The 22,559-nt window shown below is 39.6% G+C and overlaps 3 protein-coding genes across 3 annotated transcripts; 1 reads left to right on the top strand and 2 right to left on the bottom strand.

Annotated features, from left to right (window-relative positions):
* Nucleotides 1–1,299: 1,299 nt before the first annotated feature.
* Nucleotides 1,300–2,373, bottom strand: LOC122655100 (protein FAR-RED IMPAIRED RESPONSE 1-like). The gene has a single exon (XM_043849335.1). The coding sequence runs from the start codon at nucleotides 2,371–2,373 to the stop codon at nucleotides 1,300–1,302; it is 1,074 nt and encodes a 357-aa protein (XP_043705270.1).
* Nucleotides 2,374–2,553: 180 nt separating this feature from the next.
* Nucleotides 2,554–3,381, bottom strand: LOC122655101 (protein FAR1-RELATED SEQUENCE 5-like). The gene has a single exon (XM_043849336.1). The coding sequence runs from the start codon at nucleotides 3,379–3,381 to the stop codon at nucleotides 2,554–2,556; it is 828 nt and encodes a 275-aa protein (XP_043705271.1).
* Nucleotides 3,382–17,799: 14,418 nt separating this feature from the next.
* On the top strand, nucleotides 17,800–19,703 carry LOC122655102 (protein NUCLEAR FUSION DEFECTIVE 4-like). Its single transcript, XM_043849337.1, has one exon. The coding sequence runs from the start codon at nucleotides 17,919–17,921 to the stop codon at nucleotides 19,701–19,703; it is 1,785 nt and encodes a 594-aa protein (XP_043705272.1). The 5' UTR covers nucleotides 17,800–17,918.
* The last annotated feature ends 2,856 nt before the right edge of the window (nucleotides 19,704–22,559 follow it).

The raw sequence follows: 22,559 nt of genomic DNA on the forward strand, positions 1-22,559 counted from the left end.
CTCATTGCTGTGTGTTTAACCTCAACCATGTTTCTCCCAACCCCTCTATTGTTATGTCCAAATATTAATAGAAAAAGAAATAATGAAAAAAATAATCCAATTAATTTACCTTGACTAGGGAAATATATTTATTTGTTTTTTAATGGGCTAAACTGATGATACAACAAAGAACACAACATGGCCTGAATGAAGTAGACATGCATTCCAGCATAAAGTCTGGACATATATAATGATGACTCTCAGCCCATCTATGGTAAACTGCGGTCCTTAGCCACATTCAAAGCAAGGATTGTAGATCAAGATTTGATAAAATCTATGATCCTATGTTTAAGCCTAGGAATAGCCCTAGAACCATTGGCGTCTTCTCAATTATCAGAATCCTCTTCTGAAGCCTAGGAATGACTTGGTTTTTTGTTGCACAGATTCCTAGACTAGAGACATCAACAAAGGCACAGGGGATGAAAGCTACAAATAAAATCCAAGGGTCGATAGGATACAAAGGACCATAAGGGGATGTCATTAGATGAGAGTGTGAATGACTTGAGTTTTAAATTAAAAATAACAAAAAATAAATCTTTTTCGTGGATTACCAATGGCCACAATCGCCTTCTTTTCATATACATAAAGAGATTTTGGGTAAGAAATCTATCACAATAGTCCCATTGTTGAAGAGAAGTAAAATCTAAAAGATGCCAAACTTGATACCTAGGATAAGCAGAAAGATATGAATATTATTTTTAAAAAAATTAAAAAAGAGAAGAATTAAAGAAGATGGCACTCTGAATAGTCCAAGTTCCAACTCAAACTGATCTGAAAGACAACTAATTGCATCGACTGACCATCGAGTTCTTGTACTAAGAAAAACCATAAACAGTACTTCATCCAGAAAGTCAACACCATAACTAGAATGCAGTATTTATCTATGATGTAGTTCATTACTTATTTATCATTCAAAGTCCCATTGGACTTCTCCATAACCAAACCCAACCCCCCTTCCCAGCAAATATCAAGCACTTGATGCTCTTCTCAAAGGCAGGCAGCTCTAAAACCCTATATATGGTATATCTAACTTGATATCAGCCATCTACTACTGCTGCTGATAGTGATGATGACAATGAGTAATTAACATTGCTCCAATAGCAAGTCCAGTTCCACAACACTAGTAGAATAGCATTTAATATTCTTCTCACTTCACCACACTTCTTGTAACATATGGCGCCAAACCCGTCCAAGATGTTAATGAACTCTTAGGAATATCCAATTATTATTATCCCTTTAACAATAGTGAAATCCATCAATTTAAGTCAAACTTACTAAATTAGATGGTGTAGGGCTTTTTGTCCTTTTTCCCTGTGTTTTCAAACAACTTTTCAATCGCTTTGTAGTATTTTTGCCCTCTATCTTTTTCTTCTCTTTCTTTTTAAGCCCTTTAGCAATATTCAGATTAGGCTCCTCAGTTAACTCAACTTGGTGTGGGGCATCCTTGACAAGATTGTGTACTTGTTTAAACAAGTCAGTAGCAGCATTGTTCACCAAATCATATCCATCTACTGAATTGGATGCTTCGGATGCAAGTTTTACCAGTTTACGGCATAGCAATATATAATGTTGTGTGGAAGCCAAATTAACATGTTCCACAATCACTTTTTCCCTGCTATCTTCAATCATCATGCTTTTTGCAGCACGTGTCCATCTACTCAAAATATATGCTGTAGGAATTGACTTGATATCTAACAAGTCCAAAACTTTCAATGCATGACAACATAGAATGCCAAATGTCTCAAACTTTCTACAGCTACATTGAACAATAGACTCAGATGGATTACACTCAACTTTAAATTCAATCTCCTGATCATCTATACCAACACCAAACTCCCGCAGACTAGAACTTTCATTCTTCCATTTAATGTGGCAATCACCAACCATTAAAAACTCATCTTGAAATAAGTTAAAGATTTCTGAAGTGTAAACTTCTCCTGCATGTTTAATAATTTTTATACGGGAAAACATATTCTTTGGGAGCTTATTTCTTGCATCAAATTCAGCCTTCAATTCATTAGCATGCTTGTCATTGATTACCCTTTCAAAATGCTTAAAAAACTGCACAACATCTAGAGTAGATTTTGTATAGTTTTTCAAATCAGCGTTTATACTTTCACTCAGTTGTGTACTCCGTATACCTCCTGCAAATGTATTATTCATATAATATCTGACCCACTTCTCTTTAAGTTCATACAAACGATTTAACCATGAATTATTTTCAACCCCATAGTTAATCCGTAATTCTTCCCATGCAGACTCAAATTGTACTTCCTCAACATACCGATGTACACATTTTTTGAGATCTGAGAGAAAGCTTGATCCGTTCTTCATCAAGTTGCCTAGATGTTTAATCGCATTTTGCATTAAATGCCAAGTACACAAACAATGCCATGTCCCATGAAACACCTCTGAAATTCCCTTTGCCAGTGCAGCATCTCGATCTGTAAAAATGGTTATAGGCTTCTTTTGCCTATGAGTTTCCAAGAATGCCTTAAACAACCATTTGAATTATTACACCGTCTCATCATATAAAAGAGCTGCTACAAATACAATGAGTCCTTTATGATGGTTAAAACCAGAAAAAATTTCAAATGGCCTATTTTTCTTGTTTGTGCAAAACATAGTATCGAAGGTAACAACATCACCAAACAAGACATAATCTATTATCATTCTCGCATCAGCCCCAAAAATATTTGTTATAAACTCATCCATATCCAATTGCACAGCGTAGCTAAAAGATGGGTCTAACCTAGATTGTTCTGTAAAATACTGTAACAAACTAGTCGCTTCACCATAACCTAAGTCACGCTGACGCTTAGATCGGAGATAATTGTGATGATCTTTTGGTGTAAAATCAAGGTTCTGTCTCCCACCTGCCTGTCTACCCATGTACCCAAATGTAGCCTTCGGTCTAATTCCAGAATCATCAGCCAAGTCAATTCCATGCCCATATATTTTTGAAACATTCCGTTGTGACCGCATCATGTGTGTGGTAGATGGTATATGAAGCTCATGATTATGGCCTTCAACAAAATCATGGCATTGGTATTTCCCATTTTCCATAAGTATTATGCCCATTCGAGCAGGACAATCTGTTCTCGTCTCCGCTCTAGAGCAATTACTATGAATATCACGATTGTTTTTTTTTCTAATACTCTGTTTATTATATGCGAATCTCCTCAAAGTTATTGTAGTCTTGTCTTTTTTGCTCTTATTTTCATATTCTCTCCTAACACTAAAACCCAATCTTCCTCCATAACTGTTATAGAATTCATAAGCCTCGCTCTCTGAATTAAAATGCATGCCGATCTGAGGCTTATCCTCATCTGGGGTAGCCATTGGATTATCCATATTGTCACGCCCCCATCCCAGACAAGGAATATTGTACATTATAAGGGGTGACTAGGACGACGCGTGCCATCCTATTAAGCTGCCAGGATCACTGACATAGTGTCCCAACGCACAGTCATAACTAATATTAAAACAATATAATATCAGAGTGCGGAAAGGAAAATATTACATTCTAAAAGATCAATAGTTTTGCGGAAGCGTATAAAATCAAATAGTTACAGATGATCAAAGCCTAGATGATAAATACTGTAATTAATCCATTTTTCATTACCATCTAATAGCTATCAGCAAGGGTATAACAGTAAATGTTTATACATAGGCTTTAAGCCCTAAAATAACATAGGGGAACAAGTCCCAAGAATTCTCACGACCCGTAGGCGCAATCGTCACAAGGATACCCGTCGCCATGTTCCTCAAACACAGCTTCCGGCTCCTCCGTACCTGCATCATAATCTAAAAAGTGTGTACACGAGGGGGTTAGCTCCACTGAGCCAGTGAGGGGATGGGGATGCACAAACACGCAATTCACATAGTCCCATGATGCATGCATATGTTAAATAAATTTTTCACCTATCATCACAACTAAGTCAAAGGTATATGCTACTGTGACAACTCGGAAAACACTGTGGGTCACTTCCATTCATCACCACAATGAAACCTCAACTGCCACCCGGGAGCCTACGCCGGACGATGCCACCAAAACATCCCAGTGGCAAGCCTTAATATAACCATCACTACCATGACTGGCTCTCTCTCACACCACAAAATCCGGGCTTTGGTTATCTAACACTTAAACTCCTGTTGGCAAGGGTCATAGCATAATGGTACAAAAGTCCTAGCCGCAGTATACTACATGCAATTCCTATCGTCCTGAGAGGTAATCCGAGCGCATTAACTTTTCATCTGGTTTAGTGCCCGGTTACCAGCACGGCACGGCACATATAGTTCAACATGACATTCAACATAATTACTTCATAAATATATATAGTATTTGGGGTTCTGACACCGGCACCCACCGGCACCGTAACCCATCAAAGTAAAGTATCTCCAATCAACATCATAACAATCTTATATAAAAGTATGCAATATACGCAAGCATGCTTAATAATTTATAATGATGACATAATATACAATGCAATAATAATATCAAGCCCAAACAACCAAACCCACTCACAGTATATGTTATGTCCCGAAGTTACAGTTGTCGCTGCGATTAAGTAATATGCCACAGGATGGGAGTTTTAAACCTAGACAAAAAGTAAGAATAGGGTTAAATAAGTAAAAGGACGGATCCCCAAAAGGTCTCCCATAATCACTTTAAGTACAAGATTTCAGAAGTAGAGTGGTTGCAGGAGTGGTCTCATGCCCAATTTCTGAAACCACAGGTAAATCCTAGAAAATCAGGGGCTCAGGAATGTCTCTACCAAGTGCGGTTGCACAAGTGGTTTCTCGTAGGTTTTGAAATCATATGTAAAATCACATACCTGCAGAACCAAAATTTGAAAGGTTTCTCACCAGGGGTTCCTTTCCCAAGGGGTTTAAAGGTAAGGAGGCTTCAAGGAAGCTTCCTCCTTGGTCCAGTAGGATCCTATGACTTCATTAGGTCCATGTAATCCCAAGGATTTAAGAGGGAAGCAAAGAGAACCTAATTTAGGGCATAATAGGGTAGAAACCCTAAGTCTTTCAATTAGAATAAGATTGCTAGTCTTAGAGCTTGTAATGGAGTGAAATAACTCTACCTTAACCTAGGCTTAGAGGTTCCATCGATTCATTGGGTTCCAAGAGAACCCCAGGTTAAGTCTCTCCCATTTTTCCAAACCTTAAAACCCAAAAAATAGAAGAAGTGTAGTGGGATTTAATGACTGACCTACCCCAAGGAAGAAGAGCTCCATGTTGAGGCTCCAAGAAGTAAAATCTTCAAGCCTCCAACCAAGATTCTCCACCCTTCTTCCTCCTTTTCTCCCTCCTTCTTTCTTCTTTCCTTCTTTCTTCTTTCTCCTTTCTCCTTTCTCTCCTCTTTCTCTCCTCCACGATTTAGGTTAGATGGGAGAAGTAATAATAATGAATGCTTCTCCCCTCCTCTTTCTCTCCTCCACGATTTAGGTTAGATGAGAGAAGTAATGTTAATGAATGTTTCTCCCCCCCCCCCTTTTGTCTTATTTATTGCAAATGGGCCTTGGGTCCTTTAAGTTAAATGGATCAAGAGCTAAATGGGTCGATCCATTGGTTTTAATTAGAAAATAACCCAATAAGGATGGGTCCAATTGGTTGGGCAAGAAATAGAATAAAACCCATTTTTGATCCCCACAAGTCAAATGGGTCAAATAGGTTGAATAGGTCGATCCAAGTTAAATGGGTACTTTAAATTAAATGGATCAAGAGGGCTTAATGGGTTGACCCATTAGTTCTATTTGGGTAAGAGAAAGGGATACCCAACCTTGGGTCAAATAGAGTTAGATGGACTCTTAGGTTAAATTGTCACTTAAGTCCAATGGGCCTCTTAAGCTAATGGGCATGCCCACTAGTTATAATTAGGAAAGAACATAATTAAAAGATGAGCTCACATAATCTGGGTATAATTGTTCTCCACATGTTTTCCCAAGGCAAGTGGGACCCACAAATAAAATTTTCTCAACTCAATTAAAATAGCTTGGGCAGTCCAAACCTTGACCCGTACTTCGAGGGCATCGAGAGAAAGGGTAAATAAATAAAATTAAGGGCTAGAACTTACTATTTCCTTGCCATGGTTTGTCCCCCATGACCCCAAATAATTTCTTCCACAAGAAAACCCGTACTGTGGTCAATAATTTTGTAGCTGGATTTAACCACCAGTGAGAACAGCTCACCAGCATACGTGGTAGTGATAACTACACATCATAGGGAAGAAACAATAATTAATTATGATCCGGGGTGCGGGTATAAAATCCTCCCCACCTTACAAGAAATTTCGTCCCCGAAATTTGAGGTAGCTAGGGTCTCAAGTGATAAGGGCTGTTGGATAACATCCCAAGTCACCCACATCTTAAACTAAGTCAAAGGTCGAGTCAAGATGAGGCAGTGCCTACATTGCACAGCAAGTCAGGTTCCACAATTCTCTTTTCCTTACAGGGTCACATTACCACAGGGGTGTGGTTCACAATAACCCTAGAAAAATAGGGTTCCAACTACTAAGTTAAGTCTCAAAGAACAAAGGTTCCCTAGATCTTCCAAATCAAGTAATACCACTCTAGCCTTCACTACTCTGGTCATTCTTGGGTTACAGGATTTAACCTGTCCATTTCCCAACATAGGGTTCACATTCTGAAGGCTTTCACATCTGGTCGTCTCATTACCTAACCCAATTTTCAAATGATTTAGAATATTGATGGAATCTCCTATTGTTCACTCCCAACACGGAGGGGACGCATTTGGTGATCCATTACCCTATTCATATCTGTTGTTGGAGAAGGTCTTGTTACATCCTTCAGTTTCAGCTTTCACAATCTTTAAACCTACTACACAGTTATCCCACAGGGAAAAATCCATTATGGTTCTCTTTCGAGAACCAACAACCTTCTAATGGTTTTGGTCCAAGTCAATTCATTAAGCGGTCTCAATAATTTAACCTGCCCGGTCATTAAATTCATTATTCATTACCCTAAGGTTTGGTCAACAAAGGTCAGGGCACCAACTAGTTACATAGCAAGGTCGAGGTAAGGTCATACTTGTAGTACCAGAGAATCACTATAGTCACATAAGTCCAAGGTTCTAAGGGATATCTATATATATTTATCACACCAATATGTAGGCATAAATTCAATAATTACATTCACATTCCTATGGACATATCTGTCATCTAGATCAGTCTACAAGAACAAGAAGTTCTCGATACGGTTCGCTAAGTCTTTTTTTTTTTTTTTGGAAAGTCAAATCACGGTGTAAGACTTTCTCTATAAGTCTAAACAAGGTTTGGATAAACCAAGTAAAGTTCAAATAGAGTCATCACTAGGTTGAGGCGTTATGAATGACTTCCAAATACACGTGACCTTTATGGCTTACTCAAATAAACCAGTCCAAACCAGCCTATTACTTTCCTTTCTTAGTACCTACAAATAGGTTTAAATTATACGCACCCCATTAAGGATCTCTACCCGCATAGGTTTAGGTTTTCCTATCCACAAGATTCGGGTCTTTAAATTCACAGGGTCTAAGGTCTTCATCCTCAAAGGTAACTCTTCTCCTTTTATGTAAGAGAGGAGTCACAGCGGTTACCAATGCCTGCTAGTTCTTATTAGCTGGCCCAGTCGAATACAAGTCCTAACCTCTTTCAATTTCAAGGTATTAACTAGACTTAAGTGGTCCACATAAATGGGTCACACAACAGGGGTGTCCGATCTAGGGCATAGGCACGTAATCATCACATATAGGTGTGGTCAAAAGGTCTCCAAAAACATGCTCAAAATCTTAAAAGAATTCGGACGGACTCACGAGCGGTGTCAGTACTCTGGGTGCATTCGTGGCTCCTCCGTGAAAACAGGGAGAGCGGACTAACGGGCAGATGTGGAATGCGAATCCGTTCGTTCGTCCGATCTCAGAAGTCTCAAAGGCCAAGAGAGTTGAAGTCAAACGGACCTACGGACGGACGCATGAGTGTGGATCCGTTCGTTGATCCGCACAATTTTAAAATGATAATTTCAAGTTTTGTGCGGAGCGGATTCACGACAAGTGAATCCGTTTGTTCGTCTGTTCGTAAAATTTTAACAAAACAGAGCCGCGAGTTTTAAAACTCACTTTTGGCTCCAAAGAAAAGGACATAACCGCAGGGAGAAAAACCTCTACAGGGACTTCCATTCAAGCTTCCCTTGGGTGGTTTTCTGGTAATCTTAAGCCTCAAGGTTCAACTCTCACTTGTTCAAGATATGGCTTTCTCCTATTTCTACTTTCTCTTTTCTTGGATTTGAGATGAATCCTCTCAAGTTGTGATCATGTCTTGATTTTGCTTGTAATCCCATAGGCATGTACATCAAATCCATGCCAAACCGATTGGGACCAGATTTTTTTTTTTTTTTTTGTGATGTAAATTAAGCCCTATTTGATCGATGACACTAAGTTGTTGGATCCTTGTTTGCTTATTGTATCTTTTATAAATTTTTAAGTCTTTGCAAGCATTTTAGAGATTGTTGCTATGTTCGTCATATCTAGTTGAATTTTACTTGGATTATGTCTAGGTTTTGGTTGTGGTAAAATCCTCAATTCACAATATTTTGGAAAAACTCTCCAAGTTCAAATCTAATTCTTTTACATGCTATAAAATCTCATAAAAAATTATCACATTGTCTTATTTTCAAGCATATTCCCTTGTATATATGATTATTGATAAAATTCTTAGAATCTTTTCACTTTTCTTCAGATAAATAATTCTTGTCTCTTGTTGAGGTATTTTCATCCAGTAACTTGCTTGGTTGGCACTGCTTGGAATGTAAAGTAGCCAAAAGTACATGTTGTTCCTATTTATCTCATTATTCACATCCATGCATTAGGGATCTCACATGGATTTTACATGTGCATTGATCTTATTCATATCTCTTTACTCCCAACATCTTCCTATGGTTATCATGTCTCATTTTTCCTTATAAGCTTTTATTACAATACAGTTCTCATATCTTGCAGACATTTCACTTCTATAATTTTATTTGCCAAACATAAAGCTTAAATTACTAGGGTAACATAGGCCACAAGAGGGGCGAGGAAAACATCAATTAAAGGTAACAAACACCTGAAATAGGTTGGTTAAACCAAACAGGGCCAAAAATCCTTTCTAGATTAGGCGATTTTAGGTGTGGTTTCACTAAGTTGCAACCACAGGTAAATTCGGGCTTTTACAAAACCAAATTTTTGTTCTCAGAAATTCGCGGATTCTCAGTCGATTTCACAAAATTGAATCCGCGGGTGAAAACGTATGGCCCAAAAATTAAAATTTTAAAACCCGCGACTTAGGGGTTTATTTCCCTCCTTCAAAACACAATCCTAATATATTTGAAGAACCAAAAGCCGTGATCGTTCTTGCTCTCTCTTCCCTCCTTGGTGGATTTTTGGTATTCCAAATCACTCCTCAACAGAATTTGATCGAGTTCAGGTATGGTTTCTCCCTCCTCTATCGATCTATCTCTCTCTCCCATCGATTTCTCTCAAGGAGAAACCCCAAAATCGATTTTAGGTTTATAAAACTTGGGGTTTTTGTTTCTTTTTGCTCGGTAGGCTACTCACAACCTAATCTTAACCATTTGCTCACCATATACAGTCTATGTAAGGGCTCGAACACGATCTTGGCATCAAATCCAAAGATTTGGGTTAGATTTTGGAAAAACCAAAACCTAATCAAATTTTTCTCTTCTCTTTTGCCATATTTAATTCGATCTTACTAGATAAGGCTTAGCTTACATTCTCTGAGTTGTCACAAACCATATTTACTTGTTTCTTATGATTCAATCTCCCAACCACAAAATCTAAAAATTTTCTTTAAAGTTTATAGCATGTTTCAAGATCAAATAAGTTCATATTTTGCTTGAACTCACAGTTTTACATAAAGCATACTTTCTAGGCATATTATGACCATGAATCTTCATTATTTATCATGTCATTCACATAATGGCCATGCCTTTCCTTTTTTCCTAACTTCTTAGATCACAATTGGATAAAATCAGAATTTTCTAGCCTAAGAATCCTGCTGTAACTTAATTGCCTTGGGAAAGAATCAAAGGCTAGGTTTTGAACTTCACAACCTTACATTGATCATCTACTTAAGCCTTAGCATTCAAGGTAATAATTTGTTATCAATCTTGGCTTTTGGCTGCAGGTTAAAATAATCAATGGCTCCAAGAACACAGCGTGCATGCGTTGAATAAGTTGCACCAACTGTGCTAGATCCACTATGGTTTCAAAAGATAGAGGACCAAGAGCTTTACCAAAACTACTTTCGCTTCAAAAACATAGTGGAAGGGCGGGATGTAGTGTTGGATGATCTCAAAGTTTACATGGTGGGACAGAGATTCGAGGCATTAGGGTGGACCAACATTCTCAACCTTCCTGAACTATACTACTTGAAACTCATTCGCCATTTCTATATAAATCCGGATATCGAGAACCCGGGCATACAGAATTATCGGGTTGTCTCATATGTCAAGGGGGTCCCTATAGCCTTCACAGTAGCACAGTTAGCGGGGATTCTTAATGTGTCTATTAGGAAAGCGAAGACGTATTGCTCACCGGGAAAGAACCCCTATACCTTCATCAAGCGAGAGGTATTGACATTCTGACGGCCATCAGGTGGCTGAACCTGCGAGTGGTGGATGGCTTCGATGAGGTCACGAAGCAACTCTTCGATCAGACTCGACGTCTAAAGGGTATCGAGAGAGGGGTAGATGACATCAACACCTTTCTTGGTCGCGGTGGTGGCGGTGTTGCAAATGACTAGCCCAACTTTAGAGAATCTGAAACAATTTGGTGTTTAGATTGGTATCTTTTGATTGAGCAGGATGGAGTCATATGTTTTTGTTGGAATGGATGAAATCATGAATGTTGAAATGAGAAGGATATAGTTGCCTTCCAGGAAGATTTGGAACAATTGGATATTTATAATTAATCTTATATATATCTCTACGTATTTGCTTAATTCACTCTTGTTTAAATCATTGTTGATAATTGTGGTTGATTATGATTGATTCATTACTGTTTATGAATTATAGCATATAATTGCTCATCTATGACCTACTTAAGACTCAACCAAGCAATTACATAGTTGTAGCTTAACAGCCTCTATGGTTCAAGTCCTAAGTTCCATGTTACCTATTATCTTCTAAGTCCTTGTTTCACCACAATCAGTCTTCTCCTATGTCTACACACCATCATTTATGCTCTTGAAGATTTTTAGTTTAGAACCTAATTGTGGAGAGTAAATCAAGAGTCTGTGAGACTGTGGTCAGTGTAGAGCATCATTACTCTGATACCACTCTGTCACGCTCCTATCCCAGACAAGGAATATTATGCATTATAAGGGGTGACTAGGACAATGCGTGTCATCCTACTAAGCTGTCAAGATCACTGACACAGTGTCCCAACGCACAGTCATAACAAATATTAAAACAATATAATATCAAAATGCGGAAAAGAAAATATTACATTCTAAAAGATCAATAGTTTTACGAAAGCGTATAAAATCAAATAGTTACAGATGATCAAAGCCTAGATGATAAATACTGTAATTAATCCATTTTCCATTACCATCTAATAGCTATCAGCAAGGGTATAACAGTAAATGTTTATACATGGGTTTTAAGCCCTAAAATAACATAGGGGAACAAGTCCCAAGAATTCTCACGGCCCGTAGGCGCAATCGTCACAAGGATACCCGTCGCCATGTTCCTCAAACACAGCTTCCGGCTCCTCCGTACCTGCATCATAATTTAAAAAGTGTGTACACGAGGGGGTTAGCTCCACTGAGCCAATGAGGGGATGGGGATGCACAAACACGCAATTCACATAGTCCCATGATGCATGCATAGGTTAAATAAAACTTTCACCTATCATCACAACTAAGTCAAAGGTATATGCTACTGTGATAACTCAGAAAACACTGTGGGTCACTTCTATTCATCACCACAATGAAACCTCAATTACCACCCGGGAGCCTACGCCGGACGATGCCACCAAAACATCCCAATGGCAAGCCCCAATATAACCATCACTACCATGACTGGCTCTCTCTCACATCATAGAATTCGGGCTCTGGTTATCCAACACCTAAACCCCTGTTGGCAAAGGTCGTAGCATAAGGGTACAAAAGTCCTAGCCGCAGTATACTACATGCAATTCCTATCATCCCGAGAGGTAATCCGGGCGCATCAACTTTTCATCTAGTTTAGTGTCTAGTTATCAGCACGGCACGACGCATACAGTTCAACATAACATTCAACATAATTACTTCATAAATATATATAGTATCCGGGGTTCTGGCACGGGCACCCACCGACACCGTAACCCATCAAAGTAAAACATCTCCAATCAACATCATAACAATCATATATAAAAGTATGTAATATGCGCAAGCATGCTTAATAATTTATAATGATGACATAATATACAATGCAATAATAATATCAAGCCCAAACAACCAAACCCACTCACAGTATATGTTATGTCCCGAAGTTACAGTTGTCGCCGCGATTAAGTAATATGCCACAAGATGAGAGTTTTAAACCTAGACAAAGAATAAGAATATGGTTAAATAAGTAAAGGGACGGATCCCCAAAAGGTCTCCCATAATCACTTTAAGTACAAGGTTTCAGAACTAGAGTGGTTGCAGGAGTGGTCTCATGCCCAATTTCTAAAACCACAAGTAAATCCTAAAAAACTAAGGGCTCAAGAATGTCTCTGCCAAGTGCGGTTGCACAAGTGGTTTGTCGTAGGTCTTGAAACCATATGTAAAACCACATACCTGCAGAATCAAAATTTGAAAGGTTTCTCACCAGAGGTTCTTTTTCCAAGGGGTTTAAAGGTAAGGAAGCTTCCTCCTAGGTCCAGTAAGGTCCTATGTCCTAATTAGGTCCATGTAATCCCAAGGATTTAAGAGGGAAAGCAAAGAAAACCTAATTTAGGGCATAATAGAGTAAAAACCCTAAGTCTTTCAATTGGAATAAGATTGCTAGTCTTAGAGCTTGTAATGGAGTGAAATAACTCCACCTTAGCCTAGGCTTAGAGGTTCCATCGATTCCTTGGGTTCCAAGAGAACCCTAGGTCAAGTCTCTCCCATTTTTTCAAACCTTAAAACCCAAAAATAGAATAAGTGAAGTGGGATTTAATGGCTTACCTATCCCAAGGAAGAAGAGTTCCACGTTGAGGCTCCAAGAAGTGAGATCTTCAAGCCTCCAACCAAGGTTCTCCACTCTTCTTCCTCCTTTTCTCCCTCCTTCTTTCTTCTTTCCTTTTTTTCTTCTTTCTCCTTTCTCCTTTCTCCTTTCTCTCTTCTTTCTCTCCTCCACGATTTAGGTTGGATGAGAGAAATAATGATAATGAATGCTTCTCCCCCCCCCCCCCTTTTGCCTTATTTATTGAAAATGGGCCTTGGATCCTTTAAGTTAAATGGGTCAAGAGCTAAATGGGTCGACCCATTGGTTTTAATTAGAAAAGAACCCAATAAGGATGGGTCCAATTGGTTGGGCAAGAAATAAAATAAAATCCATTTTTTATCCCACAAGTCAAATGGGTCAAATAGGTTGAATGGGTCGATCCAAGTTAAATGGGTACTCTAAGTTAAATGGATCAAGAGGGCTTAATGGATTGACCCATTAGTTCTATTTAGGTAAGAGAAAGGAATACCCAACCTTGGGTCAAATAGAGTTAGATGGACCCTTAGGTTAAATTGTCACTTAAGCCCAATGGGCCTCTTAAGCTAATGAGCATGCCCACTAGTTATAATTAGGAAAGAACCTAATTAAAAGATGAGCTCACATAATCTGGGTATAATTGATCTTCACATGTTTCCCCAAGGCAACAAATAAAATTTTTTCAACTCAATTAAAATAGTCCGGGTGATCCAAACCTTGACCCGCACTTCGAGGGTATCGAGGGAAAGGGTAAATAAATAAAATTAAGGGCTAGAACTTACTATTTCCTTGCCTTGGTTTGTCTCCCATGACCCCGAATAATTTCCTCCACAGGCAAGTCCGTACTGTGGTCAATAATTTTGTAGCTGGGTTTGATCACTAGTGAGAAAGCTCACCAACATACGTGGCAGTGATAACTACACGTCATAGGGAAGAAACAATAATTAATTATGATCCAGGGTGCGGGTATAACACATATCCCTACACAGTCTCTCAAATAAATCACTAAATAGTAACAACACATTTAGCTAAAAAAAATCAGCTTGCAAACAAGATGAAGATTATGATGAAGGAGAAATTATTAAAAGGCAAAGATGGTCTTTTTTCAGAAGATTCAAGATTAGTTTTTTCAGAAGTACTGCCTAAGGAGAGAAAGGAGAGAAGATCCAAGATTAGCTTTTTTCAGAATTTTTTTTCTGTTTTTTTTTTCCGGGGGGGGGGTGGGGTGTTATTACACATTTCGGGGTGGGGGATTAAACTAGAGTATATAAAATGGTATCGAACTCTGAGGCTATTTCGTAAAGTGGCAGTGCAAATGCCAATTCATCCAAGTGGCTATTGGTGTTTTTTATAAGAAAGTTATTACGATGGGTTCTCTTGCTATGACTCTAGTTTCTGAATTCCAGTTTAATTAATGATGGAAGTAAGACGTTTGTATATCTTATAAAAGATTTAAAGCAGAACTTATGATGTACTCAGAGAAACATGCTTCAATGCCTCAACAGTTAATCTGTTATGTAACATAATAAGAAAATTATGTATCTTGATAAGAGTTCCTCAAGAGAAACAAGAATAAAGATAAAAAATTGAAGCAGTGAATCATGAATAAGATACCCCCTTTAGAAATAAAAAATGCAACAATGGAACTCGACCAGAAGTGGAAGCAGGAAGCAGGATATAAGGAGAAGGGAGACAGCATACCTCTCGTGTTCGTTGTTTCATAGCAATTGCTAACAATGACAATGTAATGAAGATCCAATCAAAATCACTTACATTTGTAACAAATGGGAAGAAAGATACCACATTTTACCCAATTGCTTTCTTTCAACCAATTTCGTCATCAGAAGATAAATCTAAACACCATGCTTGGCTAATCAGTTAATACTTGAGAAATGCCATCTCAATGGGGCATCCAGTGGATAAATTGAATTTTAGATAAAAGGAAATAAGCATGAGTATCCCCCAGAAGAATCAGAAGAGCAAGTTTTACACATACCCTGAAGAACTGAGGGGAAAAGAAAGAACCATAATCAAATTAGAGCCAGTTGACCATTTCTATATATGCATTTCCATCATTAAAAGGACGAATCCTAAAGTACCAATCACGGTTTGTAAGGTGTTATCCATTACAATCAAGCATCACACCTTTCATAATTGGGAATTAGTATAACAGATTGACCAATCATACAAAAAAATAACGGAAACATACAAATTGAGCACAAGAAAAGAAAAAAAAAAAAGGAGGGGAGGGGCTATTTGCAGTCAAAATGTGTCTAATTCTGTAAAGAAACAAAGTGGATTGAGGAGCCAAACCTGTTTCTGCTTTGGATGACTTGATGACTTCTTGCTTCTCAAGCTTCTTCTTTCGGTCTTTCTTGACCCTCTCCAAGAGTACTCAGCAAGCTTTGAAAATCGGTCAGTCGTCGTAGACACGAAGAAGGAGTAAGAAGAACTCCTTCATCGAAAACCCTAGCTGTGATCTGAAACCTCGCGAAGATCCTCTCCGTTTTTGTGTTTTTGGCAGGCTCTCTTCCCTCTCGCAGAGCAAGCGATCCTCTCCGATTTGTTGTTTCCGGCAGACTCTCTTGCACAGTTGCAGAGGTAGAGAGAGGAGATAGAATCGAGAGGAGAGATGAGCGGGAAAGAACGGAGAGAGAGAGAGAGAAAGAAAGAGAACGTGTAATTGATTTTGAATTTGAGTTGACCACAGTTTGAGGTTGAGTTTAGTTACCAAAGCTGGTTAGGCCATGGGTTACATAAACCGTGGTTAACTCTTGATTACTTTTAGCGTTTTAAAAGTGGGCCGTTGGATTTCACCCTGCCACGTGTTGCATTCTCAAGGTGGAAATTATAGAAATTATAGATCTTGAAAATGGAGAGGAGTAAAATCCCATGAAAAAGGTGTAAATCTCACCCTAGACAATGGTTGTGTGCGTTCTCTTATTGACTGACGGGAGTGCAGACTTTAGAGGCTTAAACAACGATCTTTTTTCCTTAAAAGTAAAAAAAAATATTTGTTAGACTCTGTAATATATGCTACTGCTTCTATGTGTCTATCTCTCTCTTCCCACGATAAGGGTAAATATATCATTCTAGAGAAGGCGAGGAGAGAGATAGACACAAGGAAGTTTAGAAATCAGGATTTGATAAGGTATCGGCCTCGGTCTATACCGATCCAGATTGCCCAGTATTGGCCTAAATTTGGCATATTTACTTTTGATTTTCATTTAATTGGAAGGATGAAACCACGGCCCTGCCAAATGAAGAATCTCACCCTACTGATGCTACTAAGAGTGTTCTTGTTAACCTCGTGTTGGTATGGGGTCACGCAGTCCGATAGCAATCTCCCTCCCCAAGAAAAAATAATAATAATAATAGAAGGAATTTCAATTTCTCTTCTTACTTATTTCTTATCCGTTGCGTAGGATTTTTGGCTTGGGCCCATAGTTTTATTTTTGGAAAGTTGTATTACATTGCCTTACACTGTTACATAGCAATAACAGCCTACCAAGTGCAGATTTTTACCAATTAAAACGATTTCTAGCAAACAACAGCTAGCTCAATTGGTTGGAGACATTGCAAATTTAATGCAAACCCTCAGGAGATCAAGGGATCAAACTCTTCTAGATTGCATATTGTGCCAAAAAACGCACCCCTCTCTCCTTTCTCCTCTCCCTTAGTTGTAGATTGTATCTTAACCGTCCCCGTAGCTTGTCCGCCTAAATAGGATAAATCAAAAAAACAAAAAAACGATATCTCTGACACTAGTCGCACGGTCTTACCAACTCTACTCCACCTCACGGCTTTGACCCAAATTCGGCTTTCCGTAAGCTTCCGTTTTGTCCCCGTCGGTTTTTCTGTTAATAAATTCATTAGTTTTGGATATTCAATGTGCAATTTTCAAACCCTACAAAAGAAAAGCAAAGCAAAAGTGGAAAAAGAACTTGAGGGTGGGACCCACAAAGTCCACTCATAGAGTGTGTGAATTCACAAGTCACAACACTACAACCTTCCTGTGAGGCTGTGATGTGACCCCCGCGTAACGTCCCCCCACCCCCAAACACACTAGTTTGTTTATGTCACGGGCTCAAACGCTCATTGATCAGCACTAATATACTATTGCCGGTACCGGTGCCATTGCCGCCTCACCGGCACATAATCCTACTTAACTATTTATAGGGAGGGGGGTTACCAAGGCACAGCTAATTAAGAGTTAAGGGAAGTACCATTTGGCACATCACACACCATTACTTACTTGGTTCCCTCTCTGTCGTCTCTCTCTCTCTCTCTCTGAGAACTGAATCGGCTCCCCCCCCCCCCAACCCCCCTTGATTTCCTCATCCATTGCTTATTCCTCATCCATTCCTTATTCGGCATCGTATTTTCCCCTTCAAACTTAGTTTCCTTTTTGTCAAATCCTCTCTCCTCTCCTCTTTTCTCGAGTCAAATTATCAATTACAACTTGGTTTTATGCTAATCTAATTCCAAAATAAGGAAACCTGTTGGAATTAAATTGCATCAATCCATTCTATTTACTGCGCATCTCACTTACAGAGAAGAGTAAAGGGTAGACAGATTTGCTCTTGTTGTGAATTTGGTGATTGTTCGGTCTGAAAATTGGATTGGATTGGATTGGAAGAAGCAGCTCAGCAAGGGTGTAGGACGATGGCAGTAGCGGCGATTGGGAATGGCGGTGGTGGTGCTGCTGCTGCTGGTTTCGCTGCCCATCTGGTGCGTGGGAGATGGTTTATGGTGTTCGCTTCATTCTTGATCATGGCAGGGGCAGGAGCAACTTATCTATTTGGGATCTACTCCAAACAGATAAAAATGTCACTCGGGTATGACCAGACAACCCTTAATTTATTGGGCTTCTGCAAGGACCTCGGCGCCAACGTGGGAGTTTTCTCTGGCCTCATCGCTGAGGTTACCCCTACCTGGTTCGTCCTCTTAGTTGGAGCTCTCCTCAACTTCACCGGCTACTTCCTCATATGGCTCGCCGTCGTCGGCAAGATCCCGCAGCCGGCCGTTTGGCAGATGTGCATCTTCATTTGTATTGGTGCCAATTCCCAGAACTTCGCCAACACAGGCTCGCTCGTCACCTGCGTCAAAAACTTCCCCGAGAGCCGAGGCATCATGTTGGGCCTGCTCAAAGGATACGTGGGACTCAGCGGAGCCATTATGACCCAGATGTACCTGGCAATCTACGGCGACGATGCCACATCGCTCATCCTCCTTATCGGCTGGCTGCCGGCACTGATTTCCATCATCTTCGTGTACACGATCAGGACGATGAGGGTGGTCCGTCAGCCCAATGAGACCAGGGTTTTCTACCATTTCCTCTATATTTCCATCGCCCTTGCGCTGTTTCTCATGGTCATCACTATCCTTCAGAAGCAGATTGTTTTCCCCCACGCCGGGTACATCGCAAGCGCCACATTCGTCTGTGTACTACTCTTTCTACCGCTCGGCATTGCAATTCGAGAAGAATACGCCCTCTGGAACCTCAAGAAACAGCCCATCGATCCCCCTTCCAGCATCACCATCGTCAAGGAACTGCCGACCGTGGCGGTGGCGGAGTCCAAACAGTTAGCAGCGGCAGAACCCTCCTCCGCGCAGCAGATAGCAGAGAAGAAACCCAAGGGATCAGGCTGGAGCATCTTCAAGAAGCCAGACAGAGGCGAGGATTACGGAATCTTACAGGCGATCTTTAGCATCGACATGATGATTCTGTTCCTGGCGACGTTTTGTGGGCTCGGCTGCTGCCTAACGGCGATTGACAATCTGGGTCAGATTGGAGAGTCTTTGGGCTACCCGACTCGTATCATCAGCTCTTTCGTATCACTGGTAAGCATATGGAACTACTGCGGGAGAGTTTTCGCCGGATTCCTGTCGGAAATCTTGCTCGCGAAGATGAGATTCCCAAGGACTCTAATGATGACGCTGATCCTTCTCTTGTCCTGCGTGGGATACCTCCTCATTGCCATACCTTTCCCAGGCTCCCTGTACGTAGCATCGATCATCGTCGGCTTCACCTTCGGCGCCCAATTGACACTGCTCTTCGCCATCATATCGGAGCTTTTCGGACTCAAATACTACTCCACATTGTTCAATTGTGGCCAATTGGCTAGCCCATTAGGGTCTTATATCCTCAACGTGAGGATCGCGGGGAAGCTTTACGACAGGGAAGCCTTGAAGCAACTGGCGCAGAAGGGGCTTAATAGGTCTTCAGTGAAAGAGTTGACTTGTATAGGGGCTCAGTGTTACAGACTTTCCTTCATCGTACTAGCGGCAGTGTCGTGCTTTGGAGCACTGGTTTCGTTCATTCTGGTGATGAGAACCCGAGAGTTCTACAAGAGCGATATTTATAAGAAGTTCAGAGAGGAAGGAGAAGCGGCGGAGAAGAAGATGGCGTTGTCATCTGCCTCAGCCGGCGACGAAGGACGCCGGTAATTAAGATCGAGACGAAGAGGATACATTCCTGCATTGTTTGTTTATATGTAGGCTTGTATAGGTTGGAGGTTTGGACTTGGAGGGGAGGGGATGGATATATTTAATCTTACTTTTCCGTGTATTCTTCTTAGGAAAAATTGTAAGAAGTATCTCATAGATCTCATATTTAAATTTGGTATAAGGTTTCATACAAGATCAATACTGAATATGTATGGCTAAATTATACGATCACCTAAAATATTGATCTTGTTTCATATATCACGGTTTTGAGAATCAGTATTGTGACTAATTGTATAGACTGATTCGTATCGGTACCAGTAACAATCGATATCGATACCTAACTAATACTAATATCAATACCGAAATTGGTTGTATATGCAGATTCTTGTTGGTATCGACCACGGTTAATACCAATAATTGGGTGTGTTTGGTTGCGTCAATCTGGTGAAAGTCATTCTGTAGAATCATAAATCTGAATTATCAAAACTGTTTGGTTGCCTCAGTATATTCTTCATTTTAGAATGACGTGAATATGGGGAATCACGATTTCGATATTCTTAAAATTGAAAGGCATCCTCCCTTCCTTCTCCTTCTTCCTTTCTCCTTTTTCTTCTTTCTTTCCTTCTTCTCCTTAGCTCTCTACGTTTTTTTCCCTTCTCTAGGGGTGGGAAATGAGAGAAATGAGGAGAGGGATAGGGTTTTAGCTTAGTTTAGCTAAGTGTTTTAGGGTGTATTTAGTTTGCGGGTGTTTTAAGGTCCAAAATGAGTTTTAAACACTTGGGATTCCAAAGGGGGTGTAAGCTATCCATCCTAGGGTTTAGATGAGTGTGTTAGGTCATAGGACAATTGAATCACCTAAATCCACCCTAGGTATAAAAACCATGGTTCACCTGGAATCACGTAACCATGCGTAAATCTGGGGAAAGTCTTTGTTTTGTAGAAACTCTACTAAGAGAAGAAAGAGCAGAAGCCCACCGATCAAGCATCTCACAATAATCTCACGATTAAGGGTCAGGTAAAATCCCCTTCTCTTTCCCCATCTTATGTTTCAATTTTTGGTTCTGTTCATCTGCTGTGAATTAGCTTTTGAGTGATGGTTGTTTGAAACTATTCCCATCCCACATCATGGATCTGTTGATGACTAATGTGTACAGACTTGATAGGGTCAGAGCTGACATTGTTGGTGAACCCGCCCTTATTCTTGATGGGAAAATGTACCAATTTTTGGGTTCTGATTCTTAAGCATAATTAGGTACATATTCTATTTCTTCTTCTAATCTATTGATATTATGCAAAATAAATAAAGCAAACATCCAGCCTCTATTGTTAGTGAAAATTTGTATGTGATTTCTCTCTCTTGGTCACTGGAATTGCTTCTGTCACTTTGAAACTGAGAGCCTACCAGAAGCTACAATTTGCAACCTTCTTAGTGGAACTTTGATGATTTGTACTTTTGTAACTTTACTTTAAGGGTGATCAAATCCTCCATGCTTGAGCCACTCTAATCATCTACCTTTGTTCTTTTTCCATTTCTTCATACTCCTCATCTTAGGAATGGTCCATATTTAGTGAGTTGGTGAATGCAAGTAATTTTGGCATCTCATCCTTTTCCTCTTTTCAAGTCCCCATCTTGTTGACTTTTGAAATTGCCTTTGTTCTTTAGGCTCTATTGTTAAGAAAAAGTGGAGTTGGAACTTTTGTTTGTTATTGTTGCTTAGTAATTTATGTTGCATTGTGCTTTAGTGATGCTTCGTAATTAATAGTTCTAGGCTAAAATACAATTGGTGATGCTTCAACCGTGGAATTTGTTTATTAATGGTGAATACCTCTTGCTCATTTGGAGTCTACTACCCCACATACTACCACTCACCACAACTTTACTCAGATCTCAAACTTCTTTTCTCCACTTCAAAATTTCTCCTTTCTATATCCCACCACTGCAGGGTCTGGGGAGGGTCATAATTTAGACTTGCCCTTGTTAAATACAAAAAATAGCACCAAATAGAAATTTTGAAGCTAGGTGTATTGAAATAACAAGTTGATCTGTGTGCATCACATGCTAAGGGTCCTAAAAGCATCACAACTTTAAGAGATTTGGATGGAGATCGAACCAAACCAGTAGCAATTTCAATGCAATTGAATGGAAAATCATATACAAGAGAACTCTATGGTTGGACCTATTAACAAATTGATAATCATGTCTTGACTTAGCTATGATCTTGAGACAGGTTTTCATCCACTTCTCTGTTTTTTAATATAGTAAGTCACATTATATTAGAAAATATACTTCAATTGAATTCTTTGCATCATTCTTATATTTTGTGGTTGTTCTCATTAGTGTTACTATGAGCTAGCTAATTGTGGGAGTATACTACTTCTTGCATAACAACTTGTTATTGGTGAAGCCTGATTTCGGTCCAGAAAATGCAGTTGGGATCTTCGGAGGGTTGTTTCGGTCTCGAAATGAGCTCGGATGGCCTAAAAAGCGGATATGTCACCGCCAGGGGCTATACGTTGTGTTGGGCTCGTAGAGACCTTTGAATTGATATGTTTTAAGACATATGTTATGTTTTGGCCTGACCGTCCGGTTTGGCATTTTTTGGGTCTGGGGGCATTTCTGTACTTTCTTGGGTTAAGGCTTTTCTATAAAGTGTTCTTATCTCTTTGAGAGGTTAGTGAGTTAAATCTGAGGGTTTGTAACATTTCCAAGGATATAGTGAAATTCGTTCTATTGCTCGGTCGTGGACATAGCTTCCCATCTTGGGGGTGAACCACATAAATCTTTGGTGTTGTGTGTTGTTTCTCTTTTGTTTTTTTCTTCTACAAATCGCTATTTCATGGTATTGTTTTCTTAAG

Source organism: Telopea speciosissima, chromosome 3 (genome assembly GCF_018873765.1).
Source record: "Telopea speciosissima isolate NSW1024214 ecotype Mountain lineage chromosome 3, Tspe_v1, whole genome shotgun sequence".
In the NCBI taxonomy this organism is placed as follows: domain Eukaryota; kingdom Viridiplantae; phylum Streptophyta; class Magnoliopsida; order Proteales; family Proteaceae; genus Telopea; species Telopea speciosissima.

What these genes read in the sequence shown, in the direction of transcription:
- LOC122655102 (XM_043849337.1), top strand. Translation starts at nt 17,919, where the DNA reads ATGGCAGTAGCGGCGATTGGGAATGGCGGTGGTGGTGCTGCTGCTGCT.
- LOC122655101 (XM_043849336.1), bottom strand. Translation starts at nt 3,381, where the DNA reads ATGGCTACCCCAGATGAGGATAAGCCTCAGATCGGCATGCATTTTAAT.
- LOC122655100 (XM_043849335.1), bottom strand. Translation starts at nt 2,373, where the DNA reads ATGAAGAACGGATCAAGCTTTCTCTCAGATCTCAAAAAATGTGTACAT.